This window comes from Balaenoptera borealis (assembly GCF_965194805.1).
Source record: "Balaenoptera borealis genome assembly, chromosome: 2".
In the NCBI taxonomy this organism is placed as follows: domain Eukaryota; kingdom Metazoa; phylum Chordata; class Mammalia; order Artiodactyla; family Balaenopteridae; genus Balaenoptera; species Balaenoptera borealis.
In genome coordinates, this window is record NC_138867.1 from 121,595,955 (window position 1) to 121,613,415 (window position 17,461).

The window sequence follows — 17,461 nt, forward strand, 5'->3', positions numbered from 1 at the left end:
ATTGTATACTGTTGGCTCCTTTGTCAATATATGCACGGCTTTATTTCTTGGCTCTCAATTATGTTCCATTGATCTATGTGAATGGTTTTATGCCAGTACCATACTGTACAGCTTTATAATATAGTTTGAAACCAGGGCGTGTGTTCAGCTTTGTTCTTCTTTCTCAAGATTGCTTTGGCTATTCTGGGTCTTTATGCTTCCATACAAATTTTAGGATTGTTTGTTCTGTTTCTGTGACAAATGCCATAGGAATTTTGATAGGGATTGCATTGAATCTGTTGATTTCTTTGAACAGTATGGACATTTTAACAATATTAATTCTTCCAATACATAAGCACACAATGTCCATTTATTTTTTTTATTTCCTTCAGTTTCTTTCACTGAAACGTCTTAGTTTTCAGCGTACAAGTCTTTTACCTCTGTGGTTAAATTTATTCCTGTGTTTTTTGTTCTTTTTGATGCAACTGTAAATGGAATTGTTTTCTTAATTTTTTGTAAATTGAATTTGTATCCTGCAACTTCACTGAATTTATTAGTTCAAACAGTTTTTTTTGATGGCATCTTTAGGGTTTTCTATATATAAAATCAGATCATCTGCAAATAGTTGAGGGTTTTACCTATTAAAAAATTTTTTTTTCAAATAGTTTTATTGATTACAATTAAACAGGCAGTAATAATTAGACCACCCAGGATGTGCAGACCCCAGTTAGAGTTTTACTTCTTCCTTTTTTGATTTTGGATGCCATTTATTTCTTTTTCTTGCCTAACTGCTCTGGTTAGAACTTCCAGTACTAGGTTGACTAGAAGTGGCTAGAGTGGGCATCCTTGGCTCTCACTCCTTATTTCAGAGGAAAAGCTTTCAGCTTTTCACCACTGAGTATGACATTAGCTGTGGGCTTGTCATATATGGCCTTTATTATGTTCGGATACCCTATTTCTATACTGGGTTTGTTGAGAGTTTTTATTATAAATGGATGTTGAATTTTTCTTTTTAAATAACATCTCTATTGGAGTATAATTGCTTTACAATGGTGTGTTAGTTTCTGCTGTGTAACAAAGTGAATCAGCTCTACATATATCCCCATATCTCTTCCCTCTTGCGTCTCCCTCCCATGGATGTTGAATTTTGTCAAATGCTTTTTCTACATTTATTGAGATGATCATATGGTTTTATCCTTCATTTTTTTAATGTGGTATATCACTCTCATAGGATTTTGGTTAGGATTAGACCAAAGAATACATATGAAAACGTCTTGATTCCATAAAGCAAAGTCGACACTTCTGAGATGTCAGTATTAGTGTGAAAATGAAGGCCACTTAATCAGGAGTGATACTCTTATCACTGCCATGTTTAAAGTGGGTTACAAATAATCTAGTTATTGCTAATTTTTAAAATAATGACTGCTTACTTATAAATTTTTTTCCCTGCTGGTTGTCCTCATTCTAAAAATAATTAGGGGAGAAATCCTATTCAGTATTTATATTTAAAAGAATTTCATCCATTCCAAATTACCGCCAATAATCCTTGGGATTTTTGCTTTATGTAGTTCAGGGCCATATAGTCAGAATTATTTTCCTGGTGAGTAGAATGCTGTATCTAATGAGTATCTTTAAATATAGAACTGTTTTGGGGGGCCTTAGAGTCTATTTTGATAATAATGTAGCTGCTTCAGCTTTCTTTTGGGTAAAGCCGTGGTCAGCAATGACCCACTACCTGCAGCCTGTTTTTGTAAATAAAGTTTTACTGAAACACAGCCATGGCTGTTCTCCTTAAGTATTGTTGATGACTGTGGTCACGTCACAAGGGGCAGAGTTTGAGTACTACTGACAGAGACTGTATGCAAAGCTGAAAACATTTACCATCTGGCCTTTTACAGAAAGTTTGCCACCACTGGGTTACACTATGCATAGTATATCAGCCACTCAACATCTTTATTTAGGTATATCTCTTGTAAATAGCACAAAGTTGGATTGTTTTCTTAATCCAGTCTTGCACTTTCTGTATCTTTTTATCTTGGAGCCTTGCAGCATTTAGTCCATCTATATTTAATGAAATTGCTGATATATTTGAATTATTTGTACCATCTATTTGTTACTTCCTCTTATCATGCCTTTGTTTATGCTTCCCCACCCACCACCTCTCATTTCTTTTATTCTTTTGGATTGGTTTTTCTTACCATGTTCTCCCCCCAACCCCTCATGGTTTGGTATGTACTTTGTATACTCTGTACAGTCTTTCTATTTCTTGTTGTCATCCTGAAATTTAAACACTCATTTTTAACTTATCAAACTTGCCTTTTTTAAAAAAAATAAATGTATTTATTTATCTTTGGCTGTGGTGGCTCTTTGTTGCTGCGCGCGGGCTTTCTCTAGTTGTGGCGAGTGGGGGCTACTCTGTTGCGGAGCAGGGGCTCTAGGTGCATGGGCTTCAGTAGTTGTGGCACGTGGGCTCATTAGTTGTGGCTCGCAGGCTCAGTAGTTGTGGCACACAGGCTTAGCTGCTCCGCAGCATGTGGGATCTTCCCGGACCAGGGCTTGAACCCATGTTCTGCATTGGCAGGTGGATTCTTAACCACTGCGCCACCAGGGAAGCCCACCTTCTTGCATGTATGTAACTATTGTGTACTTTAGTTGTATTTTTTAACTCCCCAAAGACACTATTACTGTTATTTTATACAGTGTTAGTTTAAATGTATCTAAATATTTACCACTTTCTGTGTTCTTTTTTCCCCCTTCAAAGATGGGATTACTTTCCTTAGCCTAAGTATATCCTTTAATATTACTTTACTGAGGATCTGTGGTGGCAAATTTTCTTTTGACCTTCATTAAAAATAAATAGGACTATTGGTATATTTAGGTCTTTCAAATTTAAAGTGGTTGAGATATTTGGATTAATATCTACATGTTTGTGACTTTTCTACTCACTGTTCTTGTTATTTCCTTTTTTCTGCCTTTTCTAGTTTTTATTGTGTTTCGTATGATTCTATTTTTCTCTCCTCTCAGTATATCAATTATTACTTCTTTTTAAAGTTGTGTTTAGTGGCTGCCCTAGAGTTTGCAATGTACATTTACAACTAATCTACAGCTCCTTTCAAATAGCACTGCACTATTTTATAGGTAGTGCAGGTATCCTTAAAACAGAGTATTCCCAATTCTTCACCCCCATCCTTTTAACATTGCTAACATTCATTTCACTTATCCATATGTTATAATTATCCCATACACTGTTGCTATTATTACTTTAAACAGTTATTAGATCAATTAAGAAGAAAAATGAAATTTTATTTTCATCTATTCCTTCTCTAGAGCTCTTCCTTTCTTTAAGTAGATCCGTGTTTCTGAACTAAATTAATCTCCTTTCCTCAGCAGAACTTCTTTTAACATTTTATGCAAGGCAGGTCTTCTACGACTAATTCTCCCAGATTTTTGTCTGTGAAAGTCTTCCTTTTGCCTTCACTTATGAAGGGTACTTTCACTGGACACCAAATCTTACATGGGTGATCTTTTTCTTTCTTTCAACACTGAATAAATAGTTCACTACCTTCTTGCTTGCATGGTTTCTAATGAGAATTCTAATGTAATTTTTATCCTTGTTCCTTTATAAGGAACAAGTAAGCTGTTTTTTCCTCTGGCCTCTTTCAAGATTTCCTTATTGTCTTTGGTTTTCTGTAATTTGAGTAAAATATGCCTAGGTGTAGATTTTTTGCTGTTTATTTATCTTTCTGGGTATTTTCCAAGCTTCCTGGATCTGTGCTTTGGCGTGTGTCATTAATTTTGGAAATTTATCAGCCTTTATTGCTTCAAATATTTCTTCTGTTCCTTCCTTTTTTTTACTTCTGATATTCCCATTACTTGTACGTTACACCTTTTGTAATTGTCCTCACAGTTCTTGAATGTTTTGTTGCATTTTTTTCATTCCTTTTTCTCTTTGCATTTGAGTTTGGGAAGTTTCTACTGAGGTATCTTCAAGCTCAGTGATTCTTTCCTTGGCTGTGTCAAATCTGCTGATGAGCCTGGCATTCTTCATTTTCATTACAGTATTTTTAATTAATTTCTAGCATTTCATTTTGATTCTTTCTTAGAGTTTCTACCTCTCTGCTTACAAAACCCATATATTCTTGTATGTTTACTTTTTCCATTAGAGCCCTTAATATATTAATTGTTGTTATTTTAAATTCCCTATCTGATAAGTATAACATCTGTGTTATATCTGAGTCTGGTTTTGATGCTTGTCTCTCCAGATTGTAGTTTTAAATTTTTTGCTGAGAGCTGGATATGACATATCAGAACTGAGGTAATTAATTAGGCTTTTAATCTGGTTAGGAGCAGGTTGTGTTTAAGGCTTGCTGAAGCTATAGGTGTTAAGAGGTTTCAGTTTCCTCTAATTTCCTTGTTCTTATTTTTTTCCCCCTGTTGTCTTTGAGTTTCCCTAAGAACACCTTCTTAAATAGCTGTGTTCTGTAGGTCTCCCAGTTGTAATTCTGGATTATACTGGAACTCTGTTAATATGATTGTAAGGTGTTGGGGATGTGGAGTGTTTTATACTTTTATGGTTAAATCTCAGGTTTTTCTTTTTTCTTTTTTTTTAAATTAATTATAGTAGGCCTGAGTCCCTAGGCTCTGACCTTTAGACGTGCTTCTGAACCTTTTTTTTCCCTCCTCCTTCTCCTCCCTTACATGAGATACGAAGGTAAAGGGGGCTGGAATTATCTATTTGCCCGTTTCGCCACGTCAGAAACATGAGGGAATCTTTCTCTGATCTTCACCTTGAAAACCTGGTGGGGCTTCTGGAGGTAAACCCCAGAAAACTGTGGGGGACAACCCCCCTAAGACTGGGTCCCCAGAGTTTTTAACATGCCAGCTTTTCCTCACTTCATCTCCAGAAATTCATCAAAAATACTGTAAGTGTTCCTATGTTACTGGCTCCAGTAGCTTCTGTTTCCAGAAAGCTGATCTTGGCTGAGCTTCTCTGTATTTGCCTGTTTCTCCAGATTTTCAGGTAGTGGTTTGCCCTGTGACCTTATTTCACTGATGGATCTAAAAAGAAGTCATTGACTGTCAGTTTGCTCAGCTTTTACTTATTTGTGAGGATGGGAATGATAACTGCCAAGCTGTTTAATTGTGAGAGCTGAAACTGGAAAGCCACCCTCATTTTTCAATTTTTTTTTCCTTAGCTTTCTGAAAAAACTTACTCCACTTTCTTCAATTGCTGCTGTTCTGGAAAGTTTTCAGCCATTATATCTTTTCTCCTATCATTTTGGATCTCTGATAATTATAATAAGACCAGAGCTTTTTTCAGCTGGTGTGCTATGAATGGGTTACGAATGTGTTGATAATGTCTGTTATGCTGGTTGCCACTGGTTGCAAGTAGCCTTATTCATTTACCTCATTGTGCTATGTATGAATGCTATTTTTTATGTTCATTATGACACGAAAAGAGTTGTGAAGCACTGTTTTAGACCTCCTCCCTCAATCATGCCTCTTATTGTTGTTCATTTACATACATACATAACACACATATATAAATAATGAATACATGTACATGTATACACACATATATATGCATCTTAAAAATTGTATTCTGGCTAATTTCTTCAGATACATATTTCAGTTTAAAGTCTCTTCAAATGCATCTAATCTGCCTTTAGAGCCATCGTTTTTTTTTTTACAATTGCACTTGTCTTTAAACTTACTAAGTATACTAATTTACCAGGCTTTGCAAATATCCTCTAAGAGAAAGCTAGCTTCAGAGTGCAGCTTACCTCTTTCAGTACCTGCCTGCACAAAGTTTTAGTCTAGCATTTTTTTAGTGGGAGGTAAGGATACCTATGTCAGAGTAGAAGTCTAATTATATCTTAAGGTATGTATTTTCATTCTTCTGATTTTATTTTTTTTTTTAAAGAACCAGTGATATATACTGGTTCAATTTACTTTTTCTTATCATCTACAATGGAAAAAAAAATACATATAGCTCAGTGAGTCTGGAATGTATAAAACTTAAAGCATCATTTTTTTACCAGTAAGGTTAGTCAGTATCTTAGCACTGACCTGTACCTGGATATTACCAATCAAAATGATTCATGATCAGAAATTTAACTGTTTCCTCAAATAACATCAAGCTCACTTCTTTAACAAGAGTACTGCTATAGGTAACCTTAAAAATTAGTATTTTTAATGGGTTGTGGAAATTTTTCTTACTTTGATTGAAATATTAATATTCCTTAAATCTAGTGACATTAAACAACCTTTTGTAAAATGAAGATAGTATGAAAGCATTAATATTGATGTGTGCTTTGGAAAAGCTTAAACAGATATAGTCATGTGCAGTTATTTAGCAACTTTGAAACCACAGTTGTTACTAATGGAATGAAGGCTTTTTTAAAAAATTGGAAAGCTACTTGTTTGTATATGAAAGAGGTACTCAGCTATCAACTCTGTATTTTATAAATACTAACCTAATCATTTTTACTGGAGTGACCTGAAGTTTATAATGCTAACTGGTTCACAGACCTTCTTTTATTAGTTGTTGAAAATGCCACATTTTTACTAAGGTAGATAGACGAGATACTTCGTATTTTTCAAAAGTTTTCTAGTATGCCTTTCCTAGCTGAAAGTAGTCTCACTGAAGTTCATATACCAATAACTTCATCTAAACTTTCAAGATTGTTCTATAAACTCTAGATAGAATCTGTCCAGCAGTCCAGCTCCAGTGCTGCATTAACCAACCTTCTAATAGTAATCAAGCACACCTTTTGTAGGTTATATCTTTTTTCCCATAATTTTTTTTTTTAATTAATTTTTACTGGAGTATAGTTGATTCACAATGTTGTGTTAGTTTCTGCTGTACAGTAAAGTGGATCAGTTATATTGTATATATACATATACCCACTCTTTTTAGATTCTTTTCCCCTATAGGCCATTACAGAGTATTGAGTAGAGTTCCCTGTGCTATATGGTAGGTTCTTATTAGTTATCTATTTTATGTATAGTAGTGTGTATATGTCAATTCCAATCTCCCAATTTATCCCTCCCCCCGCTTCCCCCTTGGCAACCATAAGTTTTTCTACATCTATGACTCTTTCTGTTTTGTAAATAAGTTCATTTGTATCATTTTTTATTAATTTATTAATTAATTAATTTATTTATTTTTGGTTGTGTTGGGTCTTCACTTCTGTGTGAGGGCTTTCTCTAGTTGCGGTGAGCGGGGGCCACTCTTCAATCGCAGTGCACGGGCCTCTCACTGTCGCAGCCTCTCTTGTTGTGGAGCACAAGCTCCAGATGCGCAGGCTCAGTAGTTGTGGCTCACGGGCCTAGCTGCTCTGCGGCATGTGGGATCTTCCCAGACCAGGGCTTGAACCAGGGTCCCCTGCATCAGCAGGCAGATTCTCAACCACTGCGCCACCAGGGAAGCCCCATTTGTATCATTTTTTAAGATTTCACGTATAAGCAATATCATATGATATTTGTCTTTCTCTGTCTGACTTACTTCACTCAGTATGACAATCTCTAGGTCCATCCATGTTGCTGCAAATGACATTATTTTGTTCTTTTTTTATGGCTAATACTCTATTGTATATTACCACATCTTCTTTATCCATTCCTCTGTTGATGGACATTTAGGTGGCTTCCATGTCTTGGCTATTGTAAATAGTGCTGCAGTGAACATTGGGGTGCATGTATCTTTTCGAATTATGGTTTTCTACAGATATGTGTCTTGGAGCGGGACTGCTGGATCATATGGTAGCTCTATTTTTAGTTTTTCAAGAAACTTTTTATACTGTCCTCCATAGTGGGTGTATCAATTTACATTCCCACCAACAGTGCAAGAGGGTTCCCTTTTCTTCACACCCTCTCCAGCATTTACTGTTTGTAGATTTTTGTGGTGCTAGCCATTCTGACTGGTGTGAGGTGATATCTCATTGTAGTTTTGATTTGCATTTCTCTAATAATTAGTGATGTTGAGCAGCTTTTCATGTGACTCTTGGCCATTTCTTTGTCAGTATTTCTTCTTTGGAGATATGTCTATTTAGATCTTCTGCCCATTTTTGATTGGGTTGTTTTTTTGATATTGAGCTGCATTAACTGTTTGTATATTTTAGAGATTAATCCCTTGTTGGTCACTTTGTTTGCAAATATTTTCTCCCATTCTGTGGGCTGTCTTTTCGTTTTGTTTATGGCTTCCTTTGCTGTGCAAAAGCTTTTAAGTTTTATTAGGTCTCATCTGTAATTTCGTATACACAGTAGTACTCATTGTATAACTAAAATTTTTCACCAAATAACAGTGCAGTAGAGAAACAAAAATCATTCTTGTTGGCATTCCTTCTCTGTGTCTTCTATACTGGCATTGTCAAAGGTTGCAGGACGGAAGAAGGCTGTAGATATTCCAGATCAGTAGAGACCTCCTCCTCCCTGCCATGTGATTCATATACCTCTCCATTTCTCCATGATACCTATCTATCTTATTAATCTTGGTATCACTGACTGTACCTTTCTAAAATTTTACATTTATGAAAATCTAAGGTACCTGACTAGCAGGAAATAGTAGACTTGGTATAATCATTAGTGCTTTGTATACAAATAAACCTTTGTTTCTAGACTTCTATATTTTTACGCTTTTGAATATTTAGGTGACTATTTATTAGAAGAGAGTAGGTGTTCTACCAACCTGAAGAGAGAAGCAGTAAGGTTTTCATACAGAGATACTCTTCATAAGATACCTGAAGTCTGTTTAACTCAGAGGAAACATATAGCATATGTTTACATTGGTCATACATGCAGGGTAAAGCCATTCTCTGCCTGTGAAAGACAAATATCAGTGTTTGAGTTAGGAAGAAATAATTCTTGTTCCCCAAAAAAGTACTTTTTTGTTCTATTTTGCAAAGCCATGAACTCATCTAACTATTGCAATTAATGCTAATTCTCTCTGGATTAGAATTTTGGAAAACTTTCCTTAATATAGTGGAGAAATTATTATTCTACATTTGTTTTATTTAAGTATTTTAGAATTTATTTCTACAGAATTTATTACCAGGTTTTATGGTAGTATTTGAATATGTCCAGTTAGACAACACAGTTTTTAAAATCCTACCCATTTGAAAATCAAACGGTATTTTTTTTCACAGCATTCCATTCTAAAGACAACTATATGTGATACTGTTTACAGTTACGTAGAGGGTCAGAATTAGAACTTGACTGTAGGCTTTCTGATACCCAAAATCCGCCTCTGACTGACATTATGCGACTGAATATTCTTCCAACTAAAGGTACCCCAAATGAATTCTCAATTAGGATTCAACAGTTAGTATCACATCTATGATTTTCAAATAGACTCTCAAACACTAAGAGCCTGAAACTGAGCCTCATTCATGCTTTTAAAAATGCCTCAAGATCTGTTTTTTTTAAAAAATTTTCTGACAGAAAGTGATCTTGGACTTCTTAACAGAAAAAAAAAAAAGATGATTATTATCACAACAGCATAAGGATACAAGAATGGGAAATAAGAATGCCCACTTAAAAGCTGTTGTTTCTGTAAGCCATTTATCCTCCAACAAAGTTGAACACTGAGAAAAAATTTCTGTTAACTCCTACTTTATGTAAGAAATACCAGGTTATGCTATAACTGTTAAAGTCTAAATTTGAGTGCCCCCCAAATAAAAACTCTGAATTAGATTAATTTTATAAAAGAGGATATGTTGGTGTTTCATATAAATTCAGAGTTTTAATCCCAATTAAATGACTTCAAATTGCCTTTTAGAAAGTGACTATGAAGAGTAAATATAGTCAACAACATGTTGTTTTGGTTTAAAGATTTTTTTTTTGATGTGGACCATTTTTAAACTCTTTATTGAATTTGTTACAACATTGATTCTGTTTTATGTTTTGGATTTTTGGCTGCGAGGCATGTGGGATCTTAGCTCCCCAACCAGGGATCGAACCCACACCCCCTGCATTGGAAGGCGAAGTCTTAACCACTGGACCGCCAGGGAAGTCCCTGTCAACATGTTTTTAACTTTTTAAGTAAGCATGGTCAGATTCTGAAATGAGCAAGTACTAAGAAATTTCAAATGTCTTTGAATATACATATAAGCTACATATTTTGATCAGTTAAGTTTGATCAAACAACTTAAAATCTTGTCAAATTGTGAGGCAGTGGTTTGAGCAGTCTTTTTTGGCAATAGATAGTCAAGGTGACTTCTTTCTTTGAAGTAGATACCTAAGAGTATGTGTGGAGATCTGGTCTGGTGAACCACATGGCAGTGCCTACTAACTGAGAGCAGAGATATGGCCCCTTCTTGGAATACAAAGAGTCTGATTATAGTACATATTTCACATGCCTCTTGTCATGTTTCTTCTCACTATGAAGACTGGTCTTCTCCTTCAGGTCTCACTCAGCTCAAATGAATGACACCTCCTCCAAGAAGCTATTAGCCACCCTATCTGAAAAAGACCTCTCTCTAGTAAAAACTCCATCACAGTCTGAGATTATTTCTGTGTCTCCCCAACTAGAGTGTAAGCAATAAAGGTCAGGAACTTTGTCTTGTCCTCTGCTAATACTGTACCAGGCACATATTAGGAGTGTGGTCAGTATTTGATGTTCCCCTGTAATCCATTTTCCATCATGTTTTCCTCTGTTTGAAACCCCCCCTCCCCCGTGCACTGGTTTCTTCATGCTCTGAGAATAAAATCTAAACTCTATTTCATGGCCTACAAGATGCTCCTTGACTTGGTCCCTGTCCACTTCTCTAAACTCACAGAATAACCTCAGTGGCTTTCTCTCACTTCCTTACACATGCCAAGGTTGTTTCCAGCCTTTGTACTCATCTTTTCTGCCTGAGATGCCCTACCTTTCCTATAAGCTTGTTCTTTTGTACTATTTAGTGCTCAGCTATTTAGAGAGGCCTTCTATGGTCCCCGAATCTAACGTAGCCTATACCCCTCTCCCTTCCCCTCCCCACACACTATTCTATCATGGCTCTCGGAAATAATTTTGGTCATTTATTTGATTTTCCTCATCAGTATGTTAGCAGGGGCCTCATCTATTATATAGTTCAAGCTCTTAAATAGTGTCTGGCACTTGGTAAGTACTCAAATATGATTATTACCAATAGAGCAACAACATCAAGTTTAACTCAATAATTCAGCCTCTTTTAAAATAGTTAGAGCTAGCATCATCCAGCCTCTACTGAAACAGATGCAATAATCCGAGCTTACTACATAAGGCAAGCCCCCCCCCATTTCACACTCAGCTCAGCTCAAATAGATGCTTTTCTATAACTTCTACCTGTTATTTTTGTGCCTGGCATACCCAACAGATAAAACACTATGTTTGCTTTATCTTCACAGGCTATCTTTTTAGGCTGTCCTCATCATTCTCAAGTGTCCTTTTCTCCTTCCTCCATTCATCCTCTGTTCATCAGTTGATGTTAATTTCCAAACTCCTTGCCACTCTGGACATATTTACAATTGTCAGTCAGTCACTGTTACTTTTAATATGGCATCCTGAACACAAACTACTAATGCCATCATTAACTTACATAGAGTACAACAACAAGACTATTATTCTAATAATGTGGTTTAAGACTTCATTAATTTTTTTGGAATCCTTAGTCAGTAGCACCCAGAGCTCACAATTTTAAAATCTCTACCTTTTTTCACATGAACACGAATCTCCTTCATTTTTCACTCTGCCCAGACCAATGGGTATGTATATATGAGTGTGTGACTCTCCTGTTTGCATTCTAATAAAGGAAATAAGCTGTGAGTACTAAAAGGTAGAAAGTGATAAGAGCTAGGGATGTACAGCAGAGAGGTTTTACATGGTGGTATGAACATCATGAGCTAGGGGTATGTTTGAAGAACAGATCATTCTGAGTGGGAACAAAGAGTACGTGAAGGAGAACGACGAGAGATAAAATTAGGCCGGATTCTGGGAAGCCAGAAACCATGCTGAGTATGCACTGAGTGCTCACTGAAGACACCTGTGTGTTGGGGTGATAACATTATATGATCAAACTGCGTTAGGAAGAAAAACTTAGCATGATGGAGGATAAACTGGAGGCGGAAAACTAGTTAGAAAACAACTGCAATGGGTAAGGGGGAATGGATATCTGAAGTATTTCACAGGCCTAGAGGACTAGAGAATAGCTGATTTATCAAATCTTAAAGTGTGGTTGGTTCTCTCCCAAATTTAAAAATAAAATCTTGTTCCCATGTTCTTTCCAAGTCACAGACATTGAGTGAGCCTTGCCATGCAAAGAGATACCTCTTGTCTCTGGGTCCAGACCTGTCATCCCCTCATCCTAGTTGTCCTCATCTGTAATTGTCCCTGCTGAAAGCAAGATCAGTATGAATTGCATCATGCAGTGCAAACACTGCCTCTGTTTCCTTTCTGAAATAGGGTTATATAATTAAAACAACGCCACAGTAAGATTCCTTTTTACTTGCTGTAGACTTTACTGACCCAAAGCAATGCTATTTAAAAAAATATCCTTAAATATGTCCTGGTACAGTAATAATGCCACATGTAATTTGCTCTGCATTACACTTGGCCTGCCTTAAGCATTGATAAACTCTATTTCAAGTTTGCCCAGTTCCAAGACACCTGGTAGGATTGATTCAGTCCTGAAGGAATATGAATACAGGGAAAATGACTCACAAATGACTTACTCATTAATAATCAGATCAGGAGCAAAACACAGCAAGTTTGAACTTGATTGTCTATATGATCTCCACCCCAGGGCGAATGACATGAGGAACATCCATGAATATTGCAGTAGGGTCATTTGGTCATCCAGATGTAAGTTCCTGAATCCTGAATTAAGAGGAATAAAGGTATGAGGAAACATTCTAGTTGCCAAAGAGAAGATCATCTCTCTGGGAACTGCCAAAGACAGTTTTGGAGGACTCTTAACAGATAGAGGAAATGAAGGACAAACTGGGCACAGTTTTCCTTTGTCATCTGACATGTTAAGCACCAAAGCCCTCAGTACTTTTTAATAGCATTCAATGTAAGAAAACTTAAGAGTTGCCAGTTTTTGTCACCTTTTGCCTATGTGAGTAAATATGGACTAAATAGTAAAATAGAAAGCCAAGAGTCCTGTCCTGGGATGTTACTCATTCAGTGAATTTAAGTTAAACTTCCCCTGATATTTATACCTCTTTCCCCCTTGATGGAGTGGGGATGGCAGGAGGCCATGGGACCAGGGCGATAGAAAGCCCGAATGTTTTATTTAAAAGATTCTTAAGACTTGTGCCTTAGCTACGTTATCTTTGCATCTTACCTGGTATCGCCTTCGCCCATTTCACCGCTGCGATCACCTGCCGCCCACCTAACATGTTAAGTGTGGTCATGATCCGCCAAGTTGTATCTGGAATGGAGCTGTCGTAGCCCGCATATATCACCTCCGGCTCAATGACCTCCAGCAGTGACACCAGGGTAGGGGTGAGTTGCGGTAACGTTGCAGGGACTATTGTTTTGTTAGCAGAATTTTCAGAAGTTTCTTGTGAGACTCCTGTAGTGGCCTGCTGAATTCCTTTTATCTTTTTCTTTGTTTTTCGAGCTGTGGGTATGTATATTAAGAAAAATACACAGAAATCAGCTGTAATGGGAAAATCTGGGCAGCACAGTTTATTAAAGAGGTATTTTAATATCTGCAACTATTTAATTTGAAAGAAGAGAAATCTTTTATTTAGCAATTATGATAAGAAGAGAAAAACACATTTTTGCCTGAAAGCAAAGGATCAAGAGGAACCCGTTCATTCATTAATTTCCTCTACAGATAAGCCATTCTTCATTATAGTTATACTTTATATAAAATTAAGTGTCTTACAACACTATGTTAAAACAATATAAACAAATCACTCACCTAGATTCTTCCATAAAGTAATTTCTGTCTCAGTTTCACCCCAAAGTAAAAATTTTCATTAGTTATACAAGGCAAATTACTTTTATTATCAATTGAAAGAAAGAATCTCAGTTTGTAATCCCAGACTAGTAACTGTGGCTTACGGTTAATCTAATTATGGGTATATGTAATGAAGAGAGTGATACTGTTTATACGCTTGCAAAAAGTCCACTTCTTATCAAGACAGTAAGATGACATAGGAGATCACACACTAAAAAGAGTATTAGTTCTAACAGCAGAAAAATCCACTTTTTACCTTTATATGATGGATACTATATGGGACTTAAAAACCTTTGTGGAGATGAAGAGAAAAACTTTAAATTTCTTTACATAAATTACCAGTGGGTAATTTCCCTTTTATAAGAGATTTATATTCATGACTCTATAAGCCTGAAGTATCCATTTTCATGTAATAGATAAAGTAACTAAAACCATCTTTTATTTTTGACTTAGTTTGGAACAGTACAGTCAAATTACAGCATGGATTCTATAGATTTTTTAGTCTTCATACTCTTGAATTTACTTGTTCTAGTGACAAATAAAAATATTAGGCAAGAAAAGAATTTTAGTATTCCTAAAGAGAAAGTACTCAGAACTCCAAGGAAGGGCAAGGAATGTAATTTGTATGAAAGAAGAAATGTACCTATCTCAGTTGTCAGGTATGCGAACCATTTTGCTAAGGGAAAAGTAAATGCTAATCACATTTAAAAATAATTATTAGATCCTCTGTCCCTAAAATGCCAAAGTACCTAGTTTGTGGAGGACAGATGTGGTGGCGAGAACTATGTATCTCAACGTACAGTGTTAGAAAGGGAAAAAACCCTGTTGTTTACATTGAATAGAATGGTCCCATTTCTTATTGTGCTCTGTGCCGAGACATTTAAGAATTTTTAGTTAACATTTCAAAACAGAGAAACAGGATCGCGATAGATCTGTTCTAATTTATTTTACCATGCTCTATTGAAGATACAGTATGCTGTAGTAGTAGAGAGAGCATAAATATGAAACCAGCATGTTTGACTATAACCCTGACTCTGCCACTGAGTAGTTGGGTATCTGTGCAAGTTACTCCCTGGGCCTTAGTTTCCTCTTCTGTAAAATAAGGATAATATTAGTACCTACCTCACAGGGTCCGTTGATAATTAAGTCAGTTAAAATATATAAAATGCGTAAAATAGTTCTTGGCATATGTTAAGTGCTATATAAGAATGATCACTGCTGCAACTGGTAGTAAAATACAGTTGTAGAATATTTTGAATTCACGTAGTCCAAGTCTACAGAGAAGTGATGAAGTTTTAAAAAAGGAAGAGCTCCTACACGTAAGGAAACCCTTTAAACAACCGAAGGTATCTCACTGACACCCAGATCTCCAAATCGTGGAATGTACTTTGTTGACAAAGTAAACAAGAACATGCATATCCCCAATCAATACACTGAAACAGTACTGTAAAAACTTCAATTAACCATAACTTTAAATTTGTCTAGAATATGTGTTCCTACACTCCACATTAGAACAAAGAAGAAAGGACAATGACAAACTGGAGGATTTTAAAGTCTTCTCACCATAAAACTAGAAGAGAACATAGGCAAAACATTCTGATATAAATCATACCAATGTTTTCTTAAGTCTGTCTGCCAAGGCAATAGAAATGAAAACCAAAATAAACAAATGAGACCTAATCAAACTTACAAGCTTTTGCACAGCAAAGGAAACCATACAAAAAAAAATGAAAAGACAATCTACAGACTGGGAGAAAATATTTGTAAATGATGTGACTGACAAGGGATTAATTTCCAAAATATACAAACAGCTCATACAACTCGACAACAAAGAAACAAACAACCCATTCGAAAAATAGGCAGAAGACCTAGATAGACAGACAGTTCTCCAAAGAAATACAGATGGCCAATGGGCACATGAAAAGATGCTCAACACTGCTAATTATTAGAGAAATGCAAATTAAAACTACAATGAGGCACCACCTCATGCCAGTCAGAATGGCCATCATTAAGAAGTCTACAAATAACAAGTGCTGGAGAGGGTGTGGAGAAAAGGGAACCCTCCTGCACTGTTGGTGGGAATGTAAGTTGGTATAACTACTGTGGAAAACAGTATGGAGGTTCCTCAGAAAATGAAAAATAGAGTTACCATATGATCCAGCAATCCCACTCCTGGGCATATATCCAGACAAAACTGTAATTCAAAAAGAGGGATGCATCCCTATGTTCATAGCAGCACTGTTCACAATAGCCAAGACACGTTAACAACCTAAGTCTCCATCGACAGATGAATGGATAAAGAAGATGTGGTACATGTACACAGTGGAGTACTACTCAGACATAAAAAAACCCAAAAATAATGCCATTTGATGCAACTAGGGATTAGCATACTAAGTAAAATAAGTCAGAAAGAGAAAGATAAATACCATATGATATCACTTATATGTGGAATCTGAAATAGGACACAAATGAACCTATCTACAAAACAGAAACAGACTCACGGACACAGAGAATAGACTGGTGGCTGCCAAGGGAGAGTGTGGTGGGAGAGGGCTGGATTGGGAGTTTGGGATTAGCAGATGTGAACTGGTACATAAAGAATGGATAAATAACAAGGCCCTAATGTATAGCACAGGGAACTATATTCAGTATCCTGTGATAAAGTATGACGGAAAAGAATATGAAAAGAATGCATATATATGTATAACTGAGTCACTCTGCTGTACAGCAGTAATTACCACAACATTGTAATTCAACTATACTTCAATAAAAAATAAATTAAAAATGTAAAAAAATAAAGATCAAAGGAAAAAAATGAAAAAAATCATCTTCTATACTCAATATATAATCAGTTTAATTTCTTACTGCTTATCTATAGCCCTAAGAGAGAACTGATGCTTCTGAATAAAGCTCAGAAAGGCCTGTTGAGCCCAACTGTGTTGTGCTATGTACTATTTTCACATAACTGGGGCAAGGAGTCGTTAATTGAATTAGTTAAGCAGTCACTATTTTTAATCACAATTTAGTTAATAAGATTTTACTCTAAAGTTCCTGACGCCTCGGAGCATACAGGAGATTAGCAGTCAATATATGATCTCTACAGAAGTGTTCATGAGTCTGTGATAGCTCCATTTTATTCTTAAGAAAAGTAAAGAAATCTTATTTAGCTTAAAAATATTAGTTATGAAATCTGATACCATAAGCCTCCTTGCCTATAAGTTCCACTTGACCCTTATGACAAAAATAAAACTATAATTACCTTAAAATGAAAAAACATTTAGGATCACCGTTAAAAACCTTACTGTACTCTAATGCCAGGCACTTTAAGCAGTGAAGAAGGCTGCCTTAAAATAAATCTTGAGAATCACTTGGTATGGAGCAACAGTATCAAAATACAGCACTTGCAGTACTAAATTACATTTATGGAGAGCACTGGGCTCTGAGAGAGTTGACTGATTCTGCAGAATTACTCTGGCGCTATCGTGAAACTGCCTGGCTTAGGGGAAACACTCCGATGAACAAGAGAACATTTTTAAAGATTGTTTAAAAAAAAAACG

At 36.0% G+C, this 17,461-nt stretch overlaps 1 protein-coding gene and 1 long non-coding RNA gene across 10 annotated transcripts in view; both read right to left on the reverse strand.

Moving 5' to 3' along the window:
• LOC309624593 overlaps positions 1-17,461 on the reverse strand; it is a 1,127,080-nt gene that overhangs the window by 198,891 nt on the left and 910,728 nt on the right. The gene's annotated exons all lie outside the window — the stretch shown is intronic.
• Positions 1-17,461, reverse strand: part of NR3C1 (nuclear receptor subfamily 3 group C member 1) — a 131,928-nt gene that overhangs the window by 7,409 nt on the left and 107,058 nt on the right. For all 9 annotated transcript variants that reach the window (XM_082382694.1, XM_082382689.1, XM_082382687.1 and 6 more), the window contains exons 5-7: positions 13,281-13,559; positions 12,667-12,811; positions 8,666-8,796 (exon numbers count right to left, since the gene is read on the reverse strand). In XM_082382694.1, the coding sequence (XP_082238820.1) occupies positions 8,666-8,796; positions 12,667-12,811; positions 13,281-13,559 (555 nt within the window). The remainder of the gene's footprint in view (positions 1-8,665; positions 8,797-12,666; positions 12,812-13,280; positions 13,560-17,461) is intronic.